This window comes from Ranitomeya variabilis, chromosome 3 (assembly GCF_051348905.1).
Source record: "Ranitomeya variabilis isolate aRanVar5 chromosome 3, aRanVar5.hap1, whole genome shotgun sequence".
NCBI lineage: Eukaryota > Metazoa > Chordata > Amphibia > Anura > Dendrobatidae > Ranitomeya > Ranitomeya variabilis.
This window is the reverse complement of record NC_135234.1, coordinates 29,386,319-29,406,930: the sequence shown is the minus strand read 5'-3', so window position 1 is coordinate 29,406,930 and position 20,612 is coordinate 29,386,319. Positions and strand designations below refer to the sequence as shown.

The 20,612-nt window shown below is 44.5% G+C and overlaps 1 protein-coding gene across 1 annotated transcript in view; it reads left to right on the top strand.

Annotated features, from left to right (window-relative positions):
- Positions 1-20,612, top strand: part of SH3BGR (SH3 domain binding glutamate rich protein) — a 60,100-nt gene that overhangs the window by 25,883 nt on the left and 13,605 nt on the right. Inside the window, exons 3-5 of the mRNA XM_077293871.1 lie at positions 6,444-6,524; positions 11,788-11,859; positions 13,510-13,545. Coding sequence (XP_077149986.1) covers positions 6,444-6,524; positions 11,788-11,859; positions 13,510-13,545 — 189 coding nt within the window. The remainder of the gene's footprint in view (positions 1-6,443; positions 6,525-11,787; positions 11,860-13,509; positions 13,546-20,612) is intronic.

Below are 20,612 nucleotides of genomic sequence, written 5' to 3'. Positions count from 1 at the left end.
CACCTCACTGTATATCATGGGATATCTTGTAACACTGCCCTGTTTGTTGATGACTCTGACATAGGGTGGATTTTAGTACCGTAACGAGAGTCCTGTAGGCCCCGGGACAAAATTTGGCCCAGGGCCCCCTCTATCACCAGCTTGTTGCACAGTTGCTTGGGCCCCAGTAGTGTTGATATCTGTGTTAAAAAAAATAGAAATAGAAAATATAAATATGACAGAAAAATAATATAATTTAGTAAGCAATAATTCTAAATAATACCGACATATAATTACTGAAAAATAAATATTATCGCTATACTGTTAGTGAGCAAAGTCCACTATCCCAAGCCCGTATACCAATAATACTACTGTGCAAGGGCAAATAAAACATGCAAAGTTTGTGGTCCATATTCGTGCTGCCGGCTTGTGAAGAAACGTCGGACGCCAGAAAGATTATAGAATAACGATTTATTTTACTTTTCTATGCATTTCAAAGTGTAGCCCACTTCTTCTTCAGGAAATAAGAAACATTTGGCCCCGATATTATAATAATATTCCCCTTTGTGGCCCCATACACTAACAATATCCTCCTATGTGGCTCTCACACAATAATAATGTCCCCCTATGTGTTACCCCAACAATAATAGTGCCCCCCTCTGTGGCCCAAATACAGTATAATGTCCCCTTTTGTGTCCCACATACAGTATAATGTCCCCTTATGTGCCCCCCTCACAGCAGAATGCCCTCCTCTGTGGCCCACATACAGTATAATGTTTCCCGATGTGACCCGCATAAATTATAGTTTACCAATATACAACCCCCACACAATAATAATGTCTCCCAATGTGATTCCCAATCAAGTATAATGTCTCCGTACGTGACACCCGGCCCATACAATAATAATGTCCTCACATGTGACCTCTATATAGTAATTTTGCCCCCTTATATGACCCCTATAAATTAATAATATCCTCATATGTGGTCCCCTTCTACTAATAATGCCCCCACATGTTGTCACAATATATTAATACTGTCCCCCTTGTGGCCCCCATTATGCTGCCGCAGGCTACAGTCACAGTGCCCCCCACCTGCATCTCTCACCTTGCTCCACTCCTTTGATGAGTTGCTCGGTCTTCATTCATCTCCCGACATGGTGACAAAATGAAATGACATCATTGTGCCCCACAATAGGTTACAACTGGAGGTGCAAGCGAGGACTCACCTACTGTCGAAAATAGCGCACCTCCACGGGCCCAGTGGTTCCCCCGCGACAGTAATAGTTACATCCCTACTTGGTTGCTGTATTATAGTTTTGTTTCTCCCCGTGGTTCTGTTGCCTGGTACCTGTTGTACGTCTCCTGGCCCATCGCCTATGTTCTCACTTTATACTTGTACATCTTTCTCGGTGCGGACCCTGCACTAAACCAACTGCTACTTACAGTGTGATCACACGGAGTTTTTTGTTGCTGCTTCAGAATCCACATAAAACACTTCAAATCCACAAGAGACTTCACATCAGTTTGAATTGGAGGCATGTTAAGTTTTTTCCACAAATTTTTAATGTGGGCTAGAAAAGCGTCGTCAATTTTTTGATGCATTTTCTGCTCATAAATCATGGCAAAATGCGTACTTTTGCCATGTTTCTTGTTTAGCTTTTTATCCATTTTTACAAGATTTTTTGCAGTGTTTGTGTGCTTCTTGTTCTAATAAATGAATACATTACTGATCCTGAGTTACATCCTGTATTATACTCCAGAACTGCACTCACTATTCTGCTGGTGCAGTCACTGTGTACATACATTACATTACTGATCCTGAGTTACATCCTGTATTATACTCCAGAGCTGCACTCATTATTCTGCTGGTGCAGTCACTGTGTACATACATTTCATTACTGATCCTGAGTTACATCCTGCATTATACCCCAGAGCTGCACTCACTATTCTGCTGGTGCAGTCACTGCATACATACATTACATTACTGATCCTGAGTTACATCCTGTATTATACTCCAGAACTGCACTCACTATTCTGCTGGTGCAGTCACTGTGTACATACATTACATTACTGACCCTGAGTTACATCCTGTATTATACTCCAGAGCTGCACTCACTATTCTGCTGGTGCAGTCACTGTGTTCACACATTACATTACTGATCCTGAGTTACATCCTGTATTACACTCCAGAGCTGCACTCACTATTCTGCTGGTGCAGTCACTGTGTACATACATTACATTACTGATCCTGAGTTACATCCTGTATTATACTCCAGAACTGCACTCACTATTCTGCTGGTGCAGTCACTGTGTACATACATTACATTACTGATCCTGAGTTACATCCTGTATTATACTCCAGAGCTGCACTCATTATTCTGCTGGTGCAGTCACTGTGTACATACATTTCATTACTGATCCTGAGTTACATCCTGCATTATACCCCAGAGCTGCACTCACTATTCTGCTGGTGCAGTCACTGCATACATACATTACATTACTGATCCTGAGTTACATCCTGTATTATACTCCAGAACTGCACTCACTATTCTGCTGGTGCAGTCACTGTGTACATACATTACATTACTGACCCTGAGTTACATCCTGTATTATACTCCAGAGCTGCACTCACTATTCTGCTGGTGCAGTCACTGTGTTCACACATTACATTACTGATCCTGAGTTACATCCTGTATTACACTCCAGAGCTGCACTCACTATTCTGCTGGTGCAGTCACTGTGTACATACATTACATTACTGATCCTGAGTTACATCCTGTATTATACCCCAGAGCTGCCCTCACTATTCTGCTGATGAAGTCACTGTATACATACTGTACATTACATTACTGACCCTGAGTTACATCCTGTATTATACCCCAGAGCTGCACTCACTATTCTGCTCGTGCAGTCACTGTGTACATACATTACATTACTGATCCTGAGTTACATCCGGTATTATACCCCAGAGCTGCACTCACTATTCTGACTGGTGCAGTCACTGTGTACATACCTTATGCAGCGCCCCAGAGTCCTGGTCATTGCAGTAATGTCGCTCTCCCACCAGGGGGAGTGATGTTACGTCTGATGGTACTAAAGGAGTTCACCTGATCAGGTATCACAAGTCACACACTGCACTTCACACTCCAGTCCACCAGGGGGGGCCTTGCTTCTATCTATTAGGGCACTCCTCACATATGGGTAAAACTGGTGGGTTGGATAGGAAGTTAGGGAGAAGCTACCTGGGTTCGACCCAGAGAGGACCTGTCAGGCAGACAGGGGAAGAAGGAGGAACATCTGAGCTGCAGACAGAGGGTCCCTGTCAGGGGTGGGATCCTGACAGAGGCCAAGCACGAGATAGAACGTTACGGAGCTGCGCCTGCACCTCATTGCGGCAGCATCCTAAGAAGGGACACGAAGCGAAGTGTACTGTGGAGAGTGAGAAACGAAGTCACAGCACAAGGAGATAATACCGGGAGGAGACCTGCCCCAAGATCGGCAGCCTCCTTCTGAGGCACGTAGCCGGTGGCCGGAACACCGAGGGAGTAATTGACTCTACGTACTACTTCAGAGACCGGCAGGACAGTCAATTCCAAGTTGGCTGCCCGACCTTAATACCTAAGAAGACACGGAGGCAAAATTGTGGGAGAGGGGCGTCTCTAGGGTCCCTATAAATAAGCTCCAGGCCTACCCCATCATACGGGTTGTCCTATCCATACCATCTGGGGGACAGAGAGAGAGAAGATCAGAAACATCCACGAAAGTTGTGAGGACTATCCCGTGGTGCTCAGCAGGGAAGTACTACAACACACAGGCTCTAGTAGGAAGGCTACTGATTTCCACCTGAGTAAGGGAACTCTGGATGTGCTTTCGGACCGGCCCGATTCTGCCTGCCCTGTGAATGGTACTCTGGACTGTGGATGCTGAAGTCTTCAGTAAAAGGTGAAGAGACTGCAACCTTGTGTCCTCGTTATTCACTGCGCCTTACATCGTCCATCATCACCACCTACACATCTGGGAAGCCCTGGGGACCTACTTCACCTGTGGGAAGGTATACCATAACATCACCCCAGCGCACCCCTAAGCAGCGTCGGTCACCCTGACCGAATACCACAGGTGGTGTCACGAACACCGTACAAACAACTACACCTTTAATTTGGGCGCCCCTCAAAGGGCCACAGACCGGGTCGGGCCACCGTGACATCCCCAGAATCGAGAGAGAGATAGACCCGGTACCGAGTACCCCACTGCCCTAACGTGGGGGCGCTCCACTTACATTACTGATCCTGAGTTACCTCCTGTATTATACTCCAAAGCTGCACTCACTATTCTGCTGGTGCAGTCACTGTGTACATACATTACATTACTGATCGTGAGTTACCTCCTGTATTATACTCCAAAGCTGCACTCACTATTCTGCTGGTGCAGTCACTGTGTACATACATTACATTACTGATCGTGAGTTACATCCTGTATTATACCCCAGAGCTGCACTCACTATTCTGCTGGTGCAGTCACTGTGTACATACATTACATTACTGATCCTGAGTTACATCCTGTATTATACCCCAGAGCTGCACTCACTATTCTGCTGGTGCAGTCACTGTATACATACATTACATTACTGATCCTGAGTTACATCCTGTATTATACCCCAGAGCTGCACTCACTATTCTGCTGGTGCAGTCACTGTATACATACATTACATTACTGATCCTGAGTTACATCCTGTATTATACTCCAGAGCTGCACTCACTATTTTGCTGGTGCAGTCACTGTGTACATACATTACATTACTGATCCTGAGTTACATCCTGTATTATACTCCAGAGCTGCACTCACTATTCTGCTGGTGCAGTCACTGTGTACATACATTACATTACTGATCCTGAGTTACATCCTGTATTATACTCCAGAGCTGCACTCACTATTCTGCTGGTGCAGTCACTGTGTACATACATTACATTACTGATCCTGAGTTACATCCTGTATTATACCACAGAGCTGCACTCACTATTCTGCTGGTGCAGTCACTGTGTACATACATTACATTACTGATCCTGAGTTACATCCTGTATTATACCCCAGAGCTGCACTCACTATTCTGCTGGTGCAGTCACTGTATACATACATTACATTACTGATCCTGAGTTACATCCTGTATTATACTCCAGAGCTGCACTCACTATTCTGCTGGTGCAGTCACTGTGTACATACATTACATTACTGATCCTGAGTTACATCCTGTATTATACCCCAGAGCTGCACTCACTATTCTGCTGGTGCAGTCACTGTGTACATACATTACATTACTGATCCTGAGTTACATCCTGTATTATACCCCAGAGCTGCACTCACTATTCTGCTGGTGCAGTCACTGTGTACATACATTACATTACTGATCCTGAGTTACATCCTGTATTATACTCCAGAGCTGCACTCACTATTCTGCTGGTGCAGTCACTGTGTACATACATTACATTACTGATCCTGAGTTACATCCTGTATTATACCCCAGAGCTGCGCTCACTATTCTGCTGGTGCAGTCACTGTGTACATACATTACATCACTGATCCTGAGTTACATCCTGTATTATACCCCAGAGCTGCACTCACTATTCTGCTGATGCAGTCACTGTATACATACATTACATTACTGATCCTGTGTTACATCCTGTATTATACCCCAGAGCTGCACTCACTATTCTGCTGGTGCAGTCACTGTGTACATACATTACATTACTGATCCTGAGTTACATCCTGTATTATACTCCAGAGCTGCACTCACTATTCTGCTGATGCAGTCACTGTGTACATACATTACATTACTGATCCTGTGTTACATCCTGTATTATACCCCAGAGCTGCACTCACTATTCTGCTGGTGCAGTCACTGTGTACATACATTACATTACTGATCCTGAGTTACATCCTGTATTATAACCCAGAGCTGCACTCACTATTCTGCTGGTGCAGTCACTGTGTACATACATTACATTACTGATCCTGAGTTACATCCTGTATTATATTCCAGAGCTGCACTCACTATTCTGCTGGTGCAGTCACTGTGTACATACATTACTTATTCACCTTGTTACAGTTTATATGCCAGAGCTGCATTAACAATTCTGTAGACTTCAGAACTAAAATCTCCCAGCATTCCTTGCTAATTGAATGTCTGCACATTTAGCAGTCATACAGACCTTCCCCTGTGGAGATGCTGTGACCCGGCCAGACTATCACAATTCGGCCCTTGTCATAGATCATCACACAAACATCAGATCTCATCTCTCGCCCATGTTTCCTGACTGCTCATACAATGCCTAATATACGGACAGGCACCATTGTCACCAGATAACCAATGCTATTCTGCGTATGAACTATAATTTAGACAAAATCTTAGAGGAATCCAAGATTTATTCACCCTGTACGTAATTTTTAAAACCAGTCTATTTTTTTTTTCAGGACTTTGAGTCTTTCTTTGATGCAAAAGAAGGGAATGAAATCTATGTGTTTCTTGGTCTGGCTCCACCTGCAAGTAAAAAGGTACATATTACTGTATTACATAACATTGTAGGCGACATTAAAAGTCTACACCCCCCTGTTAAAATGTCAGATTTTTGTCATATAAAAAAAGATACCAAGAAAAATCATTTCATTGTTATGGTGCCCCCTGTTGTTACACACTTGTTATGGCGCCCCCTGGTGTTACAGGCTTGTTATGGTGCCACCTGGTGTTACATACTTGTTATGGCGCCCCCTGGTGTTACATACTTGTTATGGCGCCCCCTGGTGTTACATACTTGTTATGGTGCCTCCTGATGTTACATACTTGTTATGGCGCCCCCTGGTGTTACACAGGTGTTATGGCGCCCCCTGGTGTTACATACTTGTTATGGCGCCCCCTGGTGTTACAGGCTTGTTATGGTGCCACCTGGTGTTACATACTTGTTATGGCGCCCCCTGGTGTTACATACTTGTTATGGCGCCCCCTGGTGTTACATACTTGTTATGGTGCCTCCTGATGTTACATACTTGTTATGGCGCCCCCTGGTGTTACACAGGTGTTATGGCGCCCCCTGGTGTTACATACTTGTTATGGCGCCCCCTGGTGTTACATACTTGTTATGGTGCCCCCTTGTGTTACATACTTGTTACGGCGCCCCCTGGTGTTACATACTTGTTATAGCACCCCCTGGTGTTTCACACTTGTTATGGTGCCTCCTGGTGTTACATACTTGTTATGGCGCCCCCTGGTGTTACATACTTGTTATGGTGCCCCCTGGTGTTACATACTTGTTATGGTGCCCCCTGGTGTTACATACTTGTTATGGCGCCCCCTGGTGTTACATACTTGTTATGGCGCCCCCTGGTGTTACATACTGGTTATGGCGCCTCCTGGTGTTACATGCTTGTTATGGTGCCCCCTGGTGTTACATACTTGTTATGGCACCCCCTGGTGTTACATACTTGTTATAGCACCCCCTGGTGTTTCACACTTGTTATGGCGCCTCCTGGTGTTACATACTTGTTATGGCGCCCCCTGGTGTTACATACTTGTTATGGTGCCCCCTGGTGTTACATACTTGTTATGGTGCCCCCTGGTGTTACATACTTGTTATGGCGCCTCCTGGTGTTACATACTTGTTATGGTGCCCCCTGGTGTTACATACTGGTTATGGCACCTCCTGGTGTTACATACTTGTTATGGTGCCCCCTTGTGTTACATACTTTTTACGGCGCCCCCTGGTGTTACATACTTGTTATAGCACCCCCTGGTGTTTCACACTTGTTATGGCGCCTCCTGGTGTTACATACTTGTTATGGCGCCCCCTGGTGTTACATACTTGTTATGGTGCCCCCTGGTGTTACATACTTGTTATGGCGCCTCCTGGTGTTACATACTTGTTATAGCACCCCCTGGTGTTTCACACTTGTTATGGTCCCTCCTGGTGTTACATACTTGTTATGGTGCCCCCTGGTGTTACATACTTGTTATGGCGCCTCCTGGTGTTACATACTTGTTATAGCTCCCCCTGGTGTTACATACTTGTTATGGTGCCCCCTGGTGTTACATACTTGTTATGGCGCCCCCTGGTGTTACATACTTGTTATGGCGCCCCCTGGTGTTACATACTTGTTATGGCGCCTCCTGGTGTTACACACTTGTTATGGTGCCCCCTGGTGTTACATACTGGTTACAGCACTCTCTGCATGTATGTAACATCGGCGGTTACCATAAGTTCAAAAAAGCAAAAATAAATAAATATTATGGTTTATGTGATGTAAAAAAGAAATGTAATATTTCATCCCCATTTAAGTAAAATATTGCATTTTGTATTATTTTGGCTGTTCTTGTAATACTATGACAAGATATTAGTGGACACTTTCTAATTGAGCTTAGCGCCCTCTTGTGGGCACCAGGGGAAGGACCGCTCCTTCTCTTCACAAACTTCATATTAAAAAATAAACATAAAATGAGGCATTCACGATACCAGGATATCAATAATCAAAAGTGCAACGAAGTCCTCTCCCCAGTACAATCCTACGTTATGTCAGAGGCGCTGTCAGTCCTCCAGGATTAGAAACAAAGGAAAGTGGAACCTGCAGCAGCTTCTCTTAGGCCCCCTGCGAGCAGTATAATGCATTACATGGGCACTGTATGGTCGTATTATTTAGACACTTTTTGGTGGTTTTATTTTTGCAACATATAATAGACTTTTTAATTCTTGGATGTGAGACTTTTCTGGCCTCAATATTGCGGTATTATTCTATGAAGGTTTTATTTTCTCACTATATGGCGGTATGGTGGCACTATCCAGCGCCTCTGTCTTCTGTATCAGGAGGTGATGATCACCGCGGACCAATTGCCGAATATCAGCAGATCTGCGCCTCAGTCGCGCCTTTGATACCTGTAGTGACCCGCAGAAGACGCAGCCGCAGGTTTACTTGTCCCGCAGCTCCTCTTCGCTTTCGATTTTTCCTATTTTTCTTCCAAGAGCTAGAACTTTTTTTTTTTATTTTACATTTCTGCTGTTCATTCTTTATCATCAGCATTTTGGGGTCTGATCTCTTATTATGACATTTTTCGGGAGGCGTAGGGACCATAAAACGGCCATTCTGCCATTTTGTTCCATTTCGGTGATAAATATTGTGATGGAAACTTTTACAGTTTTTGGATTTTCATTTTTTTTTTATTTATTAGTTTTCCTCGAGGACTTAATCAGAGAAGTGCAGAAAAGCTTCATTGGCCCCAGAAATTGCTGGCGCTGATCACCCCGGCAACGCGTCTCATCTCCCAATACGAAGGACCCCTTTAAATACCGCGAACATAAGGGCGGCCATGCTTACAGCCCGTATCTGCATAAATCTGTCCGGATTATATTACCAGAACTTTTTATAAAGTGCCGACCTAAGGTTTCCCGGTCCTCTAAGCAGATTCCCTCCCCGCTGATCGCTGAGTGCAAACATGTCCGTGTATCCTCCCGGCTTCCCCATGATCCTATTAAACCAGGCTGAGCACACAGCGCACAGTATGATGGGCGCAGCCTGGGTAATAGCACCGCCTGGGTAGGCAGCAGTATGTCATATAATATGCATGTATCTGGGCGAGCAGATGGCCGCTGTCATGTCTCCATCAGATCAGCTTAGACCTGATTAGCTGCAGTCATGACCAATATGTCACATTCCAGTATGAAATGGGTGGTCTCTCCAGGACTGATTAAATATGGCGGGGGTCAGACAGCCGGCTATAAACCCGCCACTCACTATGTATCTCACTCCACCCCAATGTCTTCTACACTCTTGTTGTATCCAAAGCCAAGCTCGCCCCCTTATGGCCACATGCGGACGCTACATCAGAATTCGGAACTGGAAATTTTATTTATTTTATATCTATGTGGACACTGGTAAAAAAAAAAAAAAGGACATAGCAAAAAAATGTTGATAAAAAAATTTCCAGGGTTGTGTATACAGCTCCTATGCGGATTTCTGTGTCTTCATGGTTGCAAACTACTCACAACCCTGCAGTCGTCTGTTCCATTTATTACATTCTTCACGTGTCTATTCACATGTTCAACAAAATCATGGACCGAGAATGAGATCTGCGAGGCTCAGAGCATGTCCATTTGTGGTCCAATGATGAGGATCAGAATAGGACATGCTCATTGGGTCTGTGTGCTGTCTGCGAAAAAAAAAATTGGGCAGCACCCTGGCACTTTACAGAGATACAGCAATGTAGCCTTATTATGTATAGTACAATCCCTTAGTATATGGTGTACTTTCGTGTTATATATAGTGCCATCCCTTAGTGTATAGTGTACTCTCGTTATATATAATGCCATCAATTAGTATACAGTGTACATTATTGTTACACATTCTGCCCTCTTTAATTACATTGTTTTGTCTTTTATTATGTATAACTCCTTTAAATAGCATCCTCTCTAATTTTGTATGATTCCATCCCTTATTATATCATTTCCTGTGTTATGTACATCACCATTCCATTATTATATAGTATTATCTCTAGTTAAACATAGCACTGTCCCCAACATAGCATATTTTTGCTATTTTTGATAATCACAGCGCCCTTTCTTAATTATACAGTCCTTTCTTGTTAGATATAAAATGACTAATGATGAAGCAGCATCTGGCCAGAAGACCAGTCCATCATCTGCCTCGATCAGAAAAGAAGCTTTCTCATGCTCCATCAGCAGTCATATCAGTTTATATCTAACAAGAGAGGACAGTATATAATAAAGAACAGGGTGCTATAAATAACAAAAATATAGAAAATTTGATATGTAAGGGATGGTGTTGTACATAGCAAGAGAAGGCAATATGTAATAAGGGACGGTGCTGTACATAACAAGAAAGGGCACTGTGTAATAAGGGATGGTGCTCTACATAACAAGACGGCACTGTGTAATAAGGGACGGTGCTGTACATAACAAGAGAGGGCACTGTATAATAAGGGACGGTGTTGTACGGTGTTGTACATAACATGAGAGGGCACTGTATAATAAAGGGCGGTGCTGTACATAACAAGAGAGGGCACTGTATAATAAGGGACGTGTTGTACATAACAAGAGAGGGCCCTGTATAATAAGGGATGGTGCTGTACATAGCAAGAGAGGGCACTGTGTAATAAGGGATGGTGTTGTACATAACAAGAGAGGACACTGTATAATAAGGGACGGTGTTGTACATAACAAGAGAGGGCACTGTATAATTGGGACAGTGCTGTATATAACAAGAGAAGGAACTGTGTAATAAAGGATAGTGCTGTGCATAGCAAGAGAGGGCACTGTATAATAAGGGATGGTGTTGTACATAGCAAGAGAGGGCACTGTATAATAAGGTATGGTGTTATACATAACAAGAGAAGGCACTGTGTAATAAGGGACGGCAATTTATATATAATTAGAGGAGACTATGTAATAAATTTATATATCTCTGTAGCTTGGTCACCATAAAAGGAGGGGGGCCCAAACATATTCCTTTGACAGTGGCCCCAAGCTGTAAGTGTCCATCCCTAGAGCAAGGCCGGGCGCTGGAGCCAGGACACATTATTAACAGTTCTGTCACAGCTTATGGTGTAGGAACAAATTATAAGTCTATTTATAAAGTCAGTACATTAGCGTTGTTAATAGACACACTTTATTTGTCATTGTATGGATGTGGCCTATAATTTTGGGCAGGATTTTCTAGAGCTGCGGTTTTACCTCCACATGCAAAATATCTAAAGTAAGATGTGGATTGTGCTTAATATTTAACTTTTATATATGACCGGTCTATATTGTCTGTCCAGATTAGTGACACCGCAGCGGTAACTGAGGAAAATCATGACTTGTCAGAAGCTAATCCTCCTGAAGAGAAGCAGGTAAGACACACATGTAGATACATATAGACCACGTTGTGGCCAAAAGTTTTGAGACTGACACATTTTGTTTTTCACAGTTTGCGGCTTCAGTGTTTCACTGCCCTTTATTTCTCCAGACTTCTGCCCTTCCCCCTGGTGGCTGGATATCATCTTCCGGGCCAAATCCTGACTGATGTCCGCCCATTCTTGCCTCATCATTGCTTGGAGTTGATCACAATTTCTGTGTTTTCGTTTGTCCACCTTATTTATTGATCACAAATTTTCAATGGGATTGAGATCTTGGGAGATTCTTGACTATAAACCTAAACTTCAATGTTTCGTTCATTGAGCCACTTAGCTCTTACATTTGCCTTGTGACATGGTCTCCTGATTGTTGGGAGAAGTTGCTCTTGGACGATTTGTAGGTCATATTCTTTATTCATGGCCGTGTTCTTAGGAAAAATTGGCAATGAGCCCCTCCATAGATGAGAAGCCCCCACACATAATGGTCTCAGGCAGCTTTACTGTTGGCAGACACATGACTCATGGTTGCACTCACCTTTTCTTCTTTTAGCAATAATTCTTCCAGATGTTCCGAACAGTCTGACGGGGACTTCATCAGACAAAATAACTTTACCCCTGTCCTCTGCAGTCCAGTCCCTGTAGAATGTCAGTCTGATCTTAATATTTTTTCTCGCAGCGAAGTGACTACTTTGCTGTCCTTTTTGACAGCCTCTAAAAGCCTTCACCTCACTGTGCATGCACTGACACCTGCCTGCTGCCATTCCTGAGCAAGCTCTGCACCTGTTTTGAATCAGTGTCAAAGCCTGATCCCCTTTAAGAAACGATCTTGGCACTTCGTGGACTCTCTTGGGTACCCTAAAGCCTTCTTCTCAGCAATTAAACCTTTCTTTTTAAAGTCTTTGGTCTGATAAATAATTTAATTAGGGGCAATCTTACAAGCAGCAATGTCCTTGCCTGTAAAGCACTTTTAATACAAAGCAATGATGTCAGCTCATGATTCCTTTTGGAGGTAACCCTGATAATGATCTCAAGCACTAGACCCCCTTTTAAAGCAATGCTCTTATGATTCATTCAGCAAGACAGAGTGTTATCAGCTGCCTTGTCCTTGTTAACACTTTGTCCTAAGCTAACGAGAAGATCACACAAATGATGTAAACACTTAATGTAATTTTGTGTCAGGACTGAAATTCTGTGGAAATGAGGTTTTTATGATTAAGTAAATTTACATAACAAGGAATGACTTCACATTTTTTCCGTAACAATTTAGAGATTATGCAAATTGCCATGATTAAAACTGAAGCAGCAAACTTTCTGAAAACCAAAATTTGACTGTGTCGTAAATGCAATGATTTCCTATGGCACCTATGAGCCTGTTACTGTTGCTCAGCTTCATTGAAGTAAAAGGAGCTTAGCTGTAATACCGCAGACAACCTGGTGACAGCTGTGGCGCTTTTCTGATGAGTTACAGCGCCTTTAGATTTATCCAGCATAGAGCCCTGAACTGAAAATACAAATGAAAACACAGTGGGGGAGATTATCATCAGTCAGTTTTCAAATATTACGACCCCATAATTTTGGAAGTAGTTGAACAAGATTAATAAATCACCACTAAACTTTTTTATATATTTTTATATTTAACTTTTTCAGGAAGAACCTGAAGCAGAGACAGCAGTGGTCGAGGAGGTAAGATGAGATTAACAACAATGGGATCTGCTCTGCTGCACATCTCCCTTCCATACCAGACCGGGCTCTGCTGAGTTCAATTTCCAAGATCCAGAGCCCCTTTCTCAGAATTGCTGCGGCCCCCCATTGTCGTATCCTCAGCCATTAGCAAGTTTTGATTCTCCCTGGATGAATCAGTAGATTTGGGTTCCAGTACCATCTCTATGCTGACGACACCCAATTATACATTTCTTCTCCTGACATCACGCCTGCATTATTACAAAACACCAGTGATTGTCTCACCGCTGTCTCTAACATCATGTCCTCCCTCTATCTGAAACTGAACCTGTCAAAAACTGAACTCCTCGTGTTCTCTCCCTCTACTAACCTACCTTTGCCTGACATTGCCATCTCCGTGTGTGGTTCCACCATTACTCCAAAGCAACATGCTCGCTGCCTTGGGGTCATACTTGATTCCGAGCTTTCATTCACCTCCCACATCCGATCACTGGCTCGCTCTTCTTATCTGCATCTCAAAAATATTTCTAGAATTCGCCCTTTTCTTACTTTCGACTCTGCAAAAACTCTCACTGTTGCTCTTATTCATTCTCGTCTGGACTATTGTAACTCTCTACTAATCGGCCTCCCTCTTACCAAACTCTCCCCACTCCAATCTGTCCTGAATGCGGCAGCCAGGATCATATTCCTCACCAACCGTTACACCGATGCCTCTACCTTGTGCCAGTCATTACACTGGTTACCCATCCACTCCAGAATCCAGTACAAACATAGTACCCTCATCCACAAAGCACTCCATGGCTAAGCTCCACCCTACATCTCTCCCTCATCTCAGTCTACCACCCTACCCGTGCCCTCCATTCTGCTAATGAACTAAGATTAACATCCTCATTAATCCGAACATCCCATTCCCATCTCCAAGACTTCTCACGTGCTGCGCCAATTCTTTGGAATGAACAACCCAGGTTAATACAATTAATCCCCAATACCTGCAGTGTTAAGTGTGGCCTAAAAATGCATTTCTTCACACTGGCCTATTGCCCCACCTCACTTATCTAACTATCCCTCTGTTGCCTATTCAACATTTTTCTTCTAAACCAGGACTCTTGTATCATCTGTCTTCACACCTTTATGGTTTTAATAATGGAACGCCCCATCAGGGCTGTAGGGTACTCGGTACCAGGTCCTGCGGTTCATGGGGGATGTCACGGTGACTGACCCGGTCTGTGGCCCTGGGACGTCCGTATAAAAGGCAAAGGTCTTTAAAGGAGAAAAGTCTATGTTCGTGATGTCACCTGTGGTGTTGTGAAATTGGATTCTGGGCTCCCCCGGTGGCCACTTGTGGAATTGTACTTGTGTGCATCATCCCCTCTGTTCACCTGCTCCTATCAGGATGTGGGAGTCGCTATATAACCTTGCTCCTCTGTCAGTTTCATGCCGGTCAACAATGTAATCAGAAGCCTTTCTGTGCATGTTCCTGCTACTAGACAACTCCCAGCTAAGTTGGACTTTTGTCCTTGTGTGTTTTTGCATTTTGTTCCTGTTCACAGCTGCTGTTTCGTTACTGTGTCTGGAAAGCTCTTGTGAGCGGAAATTGCCACTCTGGTGTTATGAGTTAATGCTAGAGTCTTAAAGTAATTTCTGGATGGTGTTTTGATAGGGTTTTCTGCTGACCATGAAAGTGCCCTTTCTGTCTTCTTTCTATCTAGTAAGCGGACCTCGATTTTTGCTAAACCTATTTTCATACTACGTTTGTCATTTCATCTAAAATCACCGCCAATATATGTGGGGGCCTCTGTCTGCCTTTTGGGAAAATTTCTCTAGAGGTGAGCCAGGACTGTCTTTTCCTCTGCTAGGATTAGGTAGTTCTCCGGCTGGCGCTGGGCATCTAGGGATAAAAAAAACGTAGGCATGCTACCCGGCCACTTCTAGTTGTGCGGCAGGTTTAGTTCATGGTCAGTATAGTTTCCATCTTCCAAGAGCTAGTTCTCATATATGCTGGGCTATGTTCTCTCGCCATTGAGAATCATGACAGTTTGACCGGCCCAAAAAAAAGGGGTTAAATTACTGGCTGAGAAAGGAGAGAAAAAAGAAGTCTGCTACAATTTTTTTTTTTTTTTTTTTTTTTACCCTCTAGTTCTGAGTGTGCTCTTAATTGAATCACTTGCTAGTCTGCCTATACTGCAGCCTTCCTCTCTTTCTCTCCTTCTTATCCTTGAATGGCTCTGTGTTCACCTGTTTCAAATGGATCTTCAGAGTGTAGCTACAGGTTTGAATAATCTCGCCACAAAGGTACAAAATTTGCAAAATTTCGTTGTTCATGCACCTATGTCTGAGCCTAGAATTCCTTTGCCTGAATTCTTCTCGGGGAATAGATCTCACTTTCAAAATTTTAAAAATAATTGCAAATTGTTTTTGTCCCTGAAGTCTCGCTCTGCCGGAGACCCTGCACAGCAGGTCAGGATTGTAATTTCCTTGCTCCGGGGCGACCCTCAAGACTGGGCTTTTGCATTGGCACCAGGGGATCCTGCGTTGCTCAATGTGGATGCGTTTTTTCTGGCCTTGGGGTTGCTTTATGAGGAACCTCATTTAGAGCTTCAGGCGGAAAAGGCCTTGATGTCCTTGTCTCAGGGGCAAGATGAAGCTGAAATATACTGCCAAAAATTCCGCAAATGGTCTGTGCTTACTCAGTGGAATGAGTGCGCCCTGGCGGCGATTTTCAGAGAAGGTCTCTCTGATGCCATTAAGGATGTTATGGTGGGGTTCCCTGTGCCTGCGAGTCTGAATGAGTCCATGACGATGGCTATTCAGATCGATAGGCGTCTGCGGGAGCGCAAACCTGTGCACCATTTGGCGGTGTCTACTGAGAAAACGCCAGAAAATATGCAATGTGATAGAATTCTGTCCAGAAGCGAGCGGCAGAATTTTAGACGAAAAAATGGGTTGTGCTTCTATTGTGGTGATTCAACTCATGTTATATCAGCATGCTTTAAGCGTACTAAGAAGCCTGACAAGTCTGTTTCAATTAGCACTTTACAGTCTAAGTTTATTCTATCTGTGACCCTGATTTGTTCTTTGTCATCTATTACCGCGGACGCCTATGTCGACTCTGGCGCTGCTTTGAGTCTTATGGATTGGTCCTTTGCCAAACGCTGTGGGTATGATTTGGAGCCATTGGAGGCTCCGATACCTCTGAAAGGGATTGACTCCACCCCATTGGCTAGTAATAAACCACAATACTGGACACAAGTGACTATGCGTGTTAATCCGGATCACCAGGAGGTTATTCGCTTTCTGGTGCTGTATAATCTACATGATGTTTTGGTGCTGGGATTGCCATGGCTGCAATCTCATAACCCAGTCCTCGACTGGAGAGCTATGTCTGTGTTAAGCTGGGGATGTAAAGGAACTCATGGGGACGTACCTTTGGTTTCCATTTCATCATCTATTCCCTCTGAGATTCCTGAATTCTTGTCTGACTTTCGTGACGTTTTTGAAGAACCCAAGGTTGGTTCACTACCTCCGCACCGGGAGTGCGATTGTGCCATAGACTTGATCCCGGGTAGTAAATACCCTAAGGGTCGTTTATTTAATCTGTCTGTGCCTGAACACGCGGCTATGCGAGAATATATAAAGGAGTCCTTGGAAAAGGGACATATTCGTCCTTCGTCATCTCCCTTAGGAGCCAGTTTTTTCTTTGTGTCTAAGAAAGACGGCTCTTTGAGGCCGTGTATTGATTATCGACTTTTGAATAAAATCACGGTTAAATATCAATATCCGTTACCACTGCTTACTGATTTGTTTGCTCGTATAAAGGGGGCCAAGTGGTTCTCTAAGATTGATCTCCGTGGGGCGTATAATTTGGTGCGAATCAAGCAGGGGGATGAGTGGAAAACCGCATTTAATACGCCCGAGGGCCATTTTGAGTATTTGGTGATGCCTTTTGGTCTTTCAAATGCCCCTTCAGTCTTCCAGTCCTTTATGCATGACATTTTCCGCGATTATTTGGATAAATTTATGATTGTGTATCTGGATGATATTCTGATTTTTTCGGATGACTGGGACTCTCATGTCCAGCAGGTCAGGAGGGTTTTTCAGGTTTTGCGGTCTAATTCCTTGTGTGTGAAGGGTTCTAAGTGTGTTTTTGGGGTTCAAAAGATTTCCTTCTTGGGATACATTTTTTCCCCCTCTTCCATCGAGATGGATCCTGTCAAGGTTCAGGCTATTGGTGATTGGACGCAACCCTCTTCTCTTAAGAGTCTTCAGAAATTTTTGGGCTTTGCTAACTTTTATCGTCGATTTATTGCTGGTTTTTCTGATGTTGTAAAACCATTGACTGATTTGACTAAGAAGGGTGCTGATGTTGCTGATTGGTCCCCTGATGCTGTGGAGGCCTTTCGGGAGCTCAAGCGCCGCTTTTCTTCCGCCCCAGTGTTGCGTCAGCCTGATGTTGCTCTTCCTTTTCAGGTTGAGGTCGACGCTTCTGAAATCGGAGCTGGGGCGGTGTTGTCGCAGAGAAGTTCCGACTGCTCCGTGATGAGACCTTGTGCTTTTTTTTCCCGTAAATTTTCGCCCGCCAAGCGGAATTATGATATTGGGAATCGGGAGCTTTTGGCCATGAAGTGGGCTTTTGAGGAGTGGCGTCACTGGCTTGAGGGGGCCAGACATCAGGTGGTGGTATTGACTGACCACAAAAATTTAATTTACCTTGAGTCTGCCAGGCGCCTGAATCCTAGACAGGCGCGCTGGTCGTTGTTTTTCTCTCGGTTTAATTTTGTGGTGTCTTACCTACCGGGTTCTAAGAATGTTAAGGCGGATGCCCTTTCTAGGAGTTTTGAGCCTGACTCCCCTGGTAATTCTGAGCCCACAGGTATCCTTAAAGATGGAGTGATATTGTCTGCCGTTTCTCCAGACCTGCGGCGGGCCTTGCAGGAGTTTCAGGCGGATAGACCTGATCGTTGCCCACCTGGTAGACTGTTTGTTCCTGATGATTGGACCAGTAGAGTCATCTCTGAGGTTCATTCTTCTGCGTTGGCAGGTCATCCTGGAATCTTTGGTACCAGGGATTTGGTGGCAAGGTCCTTCTGGTGGCCTTCCCTGTCACGAGATGTGCGAGGCTTTGTGCAGTCTTGTGACGTTTGTGCTCGGGCCAAGCCTTGTTGTTCTCGGGCTAGTGGATTGTTGTTACCCTTGCCTATCCCGAAGAGGCCTTGGACGCACATCTCGATGGATTTTATTTCGGATCTGCCTGTTTCTCATAAGATGTCTGTCATCTGGGTGGTGTGTGACCGTTTCTCTAAGATGGTCCATCTGGTTCCCTTGCCTAAGTTGCCTTCTTCTTCCGAGTTGGTTCCTCTGTTTTTTCAAAATGTTGTTCGTTTGCATGGTATTCCGGAGAATATCGTTTCTGACAGAGGGACCCAATTCGTGTCTAGATTTTGGCGGGCATTCTGTGCTAGGATGGGCATAGATTTGTCTTTTTCGTCTGCTTTCCATCCTCAGACTAATGGCCAGACCGAGCGGACTAATCAGACCTTGGAGACATATTTGAGGTGTTTTGTGTCTGCGGATCAGGATGATTGGGTTGCTTTTTTGCCTTTGGCGGAGTTCGCCCTCAATAATCGGGCCAGCTCTGCCACCTTGGTGTCCCCGTTTTTCTGTAATTCGGGGTTTCATCCTCGATTTTCCTCCGGTCAAGTGGAATCTTCGGATTGTCCTGGAGTGGATGCTGTGGTGGAGAGGTTGCATCAGATTTGGGGGCAGGTGGTGGACAATTTGAAGTTGTCCCAGGAGAAGACTCAGCTTTTTGCCAACCGCCGTCGTCGTGTTGGTCCTCGGCTTTGTGTTGGGGACTTGGTGTGGTTGTCTTCTCGTTTTGTCCCTATGAGGGTTTCTTCTCCTAAGTTTAAGCCTCGGTTCATCGGCCCGTACAAGATATTGGAGATTCTTAACCCTGTGTCCTTCCGTTTGGACCTCCCTGCATCCTTTTCGATTCATAATGTTTTTCATCGGTCATTGTTGCGCAGGTATGAGGTACCGGCTGTGCCTTCCGTTGAGCCTCCTGCTCCGGTGTTGGTTGAGGGTGAGTTGGAGTACGTTGTGGAAAAGATCTTGGACTCTCGTGTTTCCAGACGGAAACTCCAGTATCTGGTCAAATGGAAGGGATACGGTCAGGAGGATAATTCTTGGGTCACTGCCTCTGATGTTCATGCCTCCGATCTTGTCCGTGCCTTTCATAGGGCTCATCCTGATCGCCCTGGTGGTTCTGGTGAGGGTTCGGTGCCCCCTCCTTGAGGGGGGGGTACTGTTGTGAAATTGGATTCTGGGCTCCCCCGGTGGCCACTTGTGGAATTGTACTTGTGTGCATCATCCCCTCTGTTCACCTGCTCCTATCAGGATGTGGGAGTCGCTATATAACCTTGCTCCTCTGTCAGTTTCATGCCGGTCAACAATGTAATCAGAAGCCTTTCTGTGCATGTTCCTGCTACTAGACAACTCCCAGCTAAGTTGGACTTTTGTCCTTGTGTGTTTTTGCATTTTGTTCCTGTTCACAGCTGCTGTTTCGTTACTGTGTCTGGAAAGCTCTTGTGAGCGGAAATTGCCACTCTGGTGTTATGAGTTAATGCTAGAGTCTTAAAGTAATTTCTGGATGGTGTTTTGATAGGGTTTTCTGCTGACCATGAAAGTGCCCTTTCTGTCTTCTTTCTATCTAGTAAGCGGACCTCGATTTTTGCTAAACCTATTTTCATACTACGTTTGTCATTTCATCTAAAATCACCGCCAATATATGTGGGGGCCTCTGTCTGCCTTTTGGGAAAATTTCTCTAGAGGTGAGCCAGGACTGTCTTTTCCTCTGCTAGGATTAGGTAGTTCTCCGGCTGGCGCTGGGCATCTAGGGATAAAAAAAACGTAGGCATGCTACCCGGCCACTTCTAGTTGTGCGGCAGGTTTAGTTCATGGTCAGTATAGTTTCCATCTTCCAAGAGCTAGTTCTCATATATGCTGGGCTATGTTCTCTCGCCATTGAGAATCATGACACTGTGGTATTCGGTCAGGGTGACCGACGCTGC